The sequence below is a fragment of the Bos mutus genome, chromosome 18 (genome assembly GCF_027580195.1).
Source record: "Bos mutus isolate GX-2022 chromosome 18, NWIPB_WYAK_1.1, whole genome shotgun sequence".
Classification (NCBI taxonomy): domain Eukaryota; kingdom Metazoa; phylum Chordata; class Mammalia; order Artiodactyla; family Bovidae; genus Bos; species Bos mutus.
Genome location: NC_091634.1, coordinates 13514741 through 13520740, shown reverse-complemented (window position 1 = coordinate 13520740; position 6000 = coordinate 13514741). Strand labels below are relative to the sequence as shown.

Sequence of the window (6000 nt, the reverse complement as noted above, 5' to 3'; positions counted from 1 at the left end):
TGGGATTCTCCAGGCAATAACACTGGAGTGGGTTGCCATTTCCTTCTCCAATGCATGAAAGGGAAAAGTGAAAGTGAAGTTGCTCAGTTGTGTTCGACTCTTCGTGACCCCATGGACTGCAGCCTACCAGGCTCCTCTGTCCATGGGATTTTCCAGGCAAGAGTACTGGAGTGGGTTGCCATTGCCTTCTCCAATCAGTATGTTAACAGGCTATCAAATAAACACGCAGCAATGAATTATTTTCAAATATATGGGCAAGCTTTTAGGAAATATAACACAGGGACTTCCCTGGTACTCCAGTGGCTAAGACTCTGAGTTCCCAATGCAAGGGGCCCAGGTTCGAGCCCTGGTCAGGGAACTAGATCCCAGATGCTACAACTAAGAGCCTGCATGCTGCAACTAAAGATGCTGCCTGCTGCAGATAAGACCTGGCACAGCCAAATAAATAAACATTAAAAAAGGAAGGAAATATAACACAGATAATCCTCATTTACTATAGAAAAACCATAAAAGATAAAATACCGACAAATAAATGATTAGATCCAATGAAAGACCTACTTTAGGAACTTTCATTTAAGGACAAACATTAATACTCTTCTGGAGGATACAAAAGAAGTTTTTAACAAATGGAAAAACGGGACTAACTTCCGGGTGGCGCTGTGGATAAAAATCTGCCTGCCAATGCAAGAGACACGATGGGGCGAATTCCACATGTAGCAGAGCAACTAAACCCGTGAGCCACAACTACTGAGCTTGTGAGCCCAGAGCCTGTGCTCCACAAGAGAAGCCACCGCAGTGAAAAGCCTGCACACCCCACCGAAGAGGAGTGACCCCTGCTTGCTGTAACTAGAGAAAAGCCTGCACAAAGCCACGAAGACCCAGTGCTGCCAAAAATAAAGAAGTAAATAAAGTTCAATTTTTAAAAAATGGAAAAATGAATCATTTGGATATGTTAGAAATAGCAGTTATTCCAAATCTATTAAATGTAATGTGATTCTAATAAAGAACTTTGTTTGAAATAAGGTAAGCTGACTTTGAGGTTGATACAGTAATAAACATAAACAAAAATAACCAGAACACTCTGAAAATGGAGGATAATGAGATGGGCTTCCCTGGTGGTTCAGCAGCAAAGTATCCACCTGTCAGTGCAGGAGATGTGGGTTTGATCCTTGGATTGGGAAGCTCCCCTGAAGAAGGAAATGGCAACCTACTCTAGTATTCTTGCCTGGGAAACTTCATGGACAGAGAAGCCTGGTGGGCTACAATCCCTGGGGTCACAGAGAGTGGGACAGAACTTAGTGACAAAGACCATTACCATTACATGTAAAATTAATCAGAAAATTTAAGCTACAGTTTAGTATATGATGAAGAAGCATCTTTAAACAAAGTTAGTAGGGAAAAGCTGGGCTAGTTAGTAACTGGTGTTGGGGCAGCCAGGTAGCCATCTAAAAAAGAAAATTGGATCGTTACTTCATACTGTATGTACATCAGGATAAATTCCATATAGTTCAAAGATTCAAATATGAATAATGAAACCATACACACACATATATACCAAGAAAACCTTGAGATTCCAAATCTTGCAGGTTTTTCTCTTTTTTTTTATGGCCATGCCTGGAAGCTTGCAGAATCTTTGTTTCCCCACTAGGGATCAAACCCATACCCCAGCACTGGACTGATAAGGAATTCCCCAAATCTGGCAGGTTTAAAAGAAAAGAGGAAACAAAAGCAAAAATCTCCATGCCAAAAGGCTTTCAGGAAAATGAAAGACAAATGATGAGAGGAAAAAATATCCATAACTCACATTATAATCTATTATCATATCTCATCTCACTATGTCATTAGTAGTTACCACAATCAATAAAGAAAGGACAAAATGATTCAGGAGAGAAATAGAGAAAAGATATGAACAGGGGCTTCCCTGGTGGCTCAGTGGTAAAGAATCTGCCTGCCAATACAGGAAACACGGGCTCAATCCCTGATCTGGGAAGATTCCAAAGGTCTTGGAGCAACTAAGCCTGTGTGCCTCAACTATTCAGCCTGTGCTCTAGAGCCTGGGATCTGCAACCCCTGAGCCCACACGCCACATCTACTGAAGCCCGCAAGCCCGAGAGCCCTAGCGCCTCAACAAGAGAAGCCACCACAGTGAGAAGACCAGGCACTGCAACCGCAGAGTAGCTCCTGCTGTCTGCAACCAGAGAAAGCCCACACAGCAAGTGAAGGCCCAGCACAGCCAAAAATAAATTAATAAATAAAATTACATACACACAAAAGAGATGAACAGATAGTTCACGGAAAAGGGAATACATGCGAGTCAAATGAGAGAAAAGCAAATTAAAACTCATGCCATTTTTGAACTTTCTAGATTGGCAAAATTCAGACATTTGATAACACTGTTGGTGAGGCTATAGGGGGAATGCCGAGCACCAGCAATTGCTGGTGGGAGCGCAAAGTGGTACAGGGATGGAAGGCAACACAGCAATATCTGTAAACTTTCCAATGGGTGCTTTCAGCTCAGAATTCTCACTTCTGGAAATCCTACAAACTTACTACAGAGAGTTTCCCAGGTGGTGCTATGGTGAAGAACCCGTCTGCCAATGCAGGAGATGTAAGAGACACAGGTTTGATACAGATTCAATCCCTGGGTTGGGAAGATCTTCTGGAGGAGGGCATGGCAAGCCACTCCAGTATTCTTGCCTGGAGAATCCCATGGACAGAGGAGCCTAGCAGGCTACAGTCCATAGGGTTGCAGTTCATAGAGTTGGACATGATTGAAGCGACTTAGCATGCACGCATGTACTACAGATATTCTATATAATAAAGAATCTAAGATGTACCATTATTTTTATGAAAATGCTATATTCACCATCAAATGTAAGATAGACCTCAACTTCAGAGATGTCAATATATGAAAACTGCATTTAGAATCAGAGTAATACTGTATTTGTGCCCATGCTGAGATATGCAGACAAGATTAACTATTATAGCTTTTTATTTTTTGGCCAATAGAAAATGATGGGAAAAAAATCTAAATGCCCATCAGTATGTTCCTGATTATGTAAATTACAACATAACCACAGAATGGAATGAAATACACCTCTAAAAAAGAATGAGGAAATAGAGTGGTTTGGAATGATCCTTAAGTTCTTACTGAAAATGCAATGCATAAATCAATAATTTGCCAACTTCTGTAATGAAGAAAGCAAAACCAAAAAACGACCCAGCTTTGCATTTACTTGTGTATATAAAGGGAAACTGGAAAGACGGAAGTACTGTGGTTACAGATGGGAATTGTACTAAGCACTGGGTAGAGCGGGGACAGAGATAGAAGACTTTTCATTGTGTGTTTTATATCTGGGGGGCTTGTAAGTATTTACCAAAAAGGTATTTAAAAAAATCCAGAAATTTCAGATATTCTTGAATACACAATTTATCTAATATATGCAGCATTGACTTTGCTTGTCCTTTGAAATGCCTCATAAAACACAAAACCAATCTTACACTAAAAACTTCTATTGAAACTGACATGAAGAAAACTCAAGAGGAATTATCAGAACTGACAATTTCCAGTTCTCTCCATGGCCTTCCAGTCCTACAGGAATTCCTATTCCTATCACTGCTATTTGATGATTTCTTTCATCACCATGGGCTCTATTGGCAGTTTTTCTTCATCAAGTCTCAATTTTAGAAAACCATTCTTCACCTCAGTGAAGCAATTTGAAAAGACATTTCCACAATGCAGGGAAAAGAATCTGGATTAACCACAAACTCAAAGTCAGAAGAGTCATAAGGTTTTGACCTTTTTTCCATTTCTTCTGAGTTTTTCTTGGTAAGCTTCCTTTTTTCCCCCAGCTGTGCTTTGCCTTATTCTCACGTACTTTGTAAAATCAAGTTACAGGAGTGGTATATAACACTGTCTTGAAGGCAGAGGTTCTTCTGAAAGTAGTTGCATCATTAAACTATTCTCTACTGATAAACTTATCACAACCAAGTTCTTCTATCAGAGGATTGATAATTTCAGATGCAGTCAGAGTTATACTAAATGTTAAAATATCAAAATCCATCCTCTGCGGATTCCGCTGATATTCGGCGTCAAACGCCGCTTCCCTGGCTCTGCAGGCTTCCACAAATCTCCTGCGGCGTCCTTCAAGCTCCTGAATTCGGCCAGGGGCAATCGGGTAGTGTTCCAGATAGTGGCGGAGGAACTGCTGGTAATTAATTCCTAAAACGCCAAGTGGGTGACGGAGGCGGAGATATGGCAACGCAGCCAGACCTGGGCCGTTCCCGGGCCTGGACCGGAGTCTGCCCTCGGGACCCTCTTCCTCCGCTGGCTCCGCCAACAATCGGGCGACCTCTGCCATCCGGGCTTCCCTGGCCGCTGCCCCCAGGCCTTCTCGGGACGCCGCCATCGGACCTTCCCTGGCCTCCGGCACTGGACCTTCCACGGGTGAAGCCATCGAACCTTCTACGGCCTCCGCCATCGGACGGTCCCTGGCCGCCACAGGCTGCGCGGGGGCCGGCTCCCGCCTCCTGCCGCCTACCTCCGCCTGCCGGACGTCGCCGTTGTCATTTGCTGCGCCCGCCGGTGGGACACCTTGGTCCGCGGGCAGCTCGGACATCCCGGATCGCGGGGTCAGCTCGGCCGCTCCCACAAATACTGGGATAACGGCACAGCGCGGTTAGCGATGTGCACGTAAGTGTACGTAACTGCGCATGCGTGAGCGCTGTGCACACTGGTCCACGCTGTGTGTGCAAACCCAGGTGCACGAGAGTAGGGTGTGCTGCTGAAATTGAGCACTGCGCATGCGTCATGCCCACGCGACTGCAACCTTCCAGGTGCCATCTAGCGGCTGGAAGAGCCAACACGCCTGAAATCTTACCCAGAACGTCCGAGGGCGGTGTGTTAAGTCTCTTCAGTCGTGTGTCCCACTCTTTGCGACCCTATGGACTGTAGCCCGCCAGGCTCCTCTGTCGATGGGATTCTTCAGGCAAGAATACTGAAGTGGTTTGCCATTCCCTCCTCCAGTGGACCGCCTTTTGTCAGAACTCTTCACTATGACCTGTCTTGGGTGGCCCTGCACGGCATGGCTCATAGCTTCATTGAGTTCGGCAAGTCTTTTCACCACAAGACTGTGATCCATGAAGGTGTGCGCCACCAGGAAAGTCCTCTAAACCTTCTTTTTGTACAACATACCGTGCAGAAAAAAATATACAAAATATAAAAAAATCCAAAGTATAAATATAAATATACAAAATATACCGAATGACTTATCGCAAAGTGAACGTCCGTATGACCACCACTCGGGTCAAGGAATTATTTCTAGTATCCCAGAATCCTTCCTCCCTTCTTATCACTTTCTACCCGGGGGTAGCTACTATACTGATGATATAGTAGCGGGAATGGTAATCATTTTCTTGCTTTTCTTTTTGTTTTACTACCTGGGGGTTCATTCCTGAATTTTGCTTTTTTTTTTTTTTGAAGTTTATATACTCTTGTGTCTGGTTTCTTTCACACATTATTTTTACGATTCACCTATGTTTTTCATTGTAATTATAAATCATTTTCTCCATAGTTACACGTTCATTACCATTATTTTTGTGTCTCATAATATTGCAACATGCATCTTAAGTACTGACTCTCCAATTATTTTTCTTTATTCTAAATAACATGAGAAATATAAAGAAATTCCCCCTTTAATGTTGCTCACGATAACCTCCGTCGTGATTTAGGGGCATCAGCAAATATAGTGACTCACTGTTTTCTGCCCTGTCAGGAGTAGTTATTTTGAGGCATTAGGTCTCATCTGCATATCATAAAGTTGAATTTTTATTTTCCTAAGCCCTACATTGATAAAACACAACATCCAGCCTGTGTTGCTTCAAACACAACTTCCCCCCACAGCTCTGCAGTCTCTTAAGTGTGTGTGGCTCCTTTAAGGTGCCCAGGCTAGTTTGGAGACCTAAGGTCCATTGCTGCTACCCTCAGGCTGCCTGGAAAAT

At 43.5% G+C, this 6000-nt stretch overlaps 1 protein-coding gene and 1 pseudogene across 1 annotated transcript; one reads left to right on the top strand and one right to left on the bottom strand.

Annotated features, from left to right (window-relative positions):
- Positions 1-410: 410 nt before the first annotated feature.
- On the bottom strand, positions 411-4725 carry LOC102265571 (EP300-interacting inhibitor of differentiation 2). Its single transcript, XM_005890558.3, has one exon. It carries the CDS (start codon positions 4617-4619, stop codon positions 3960-3962), a length of 660 nt encoding a protein of 219 aa, XP_005890620.1. The 5' UTR covers positions 4620-4725; the 3' UTR covers positions 411-3959.
- The window catches only part of LOC102272432 (glycine cleavage system H protein, mitochondrial pseudogene), a 26467-nt pseudogene continuing 25152 nt past the window's right edge, over positions 4686-6000 (top strand).

What these genes read in the sequence shown, in the direction of transcription:
- LOC102265571 (XM_005890558.3), bottom strand. Translation starts at nt 4,619, where the DNA reads ATGTCCGAGCTGCCCGCGGACCAAGGTGTCCCACCGGCGGGCGCAGCA.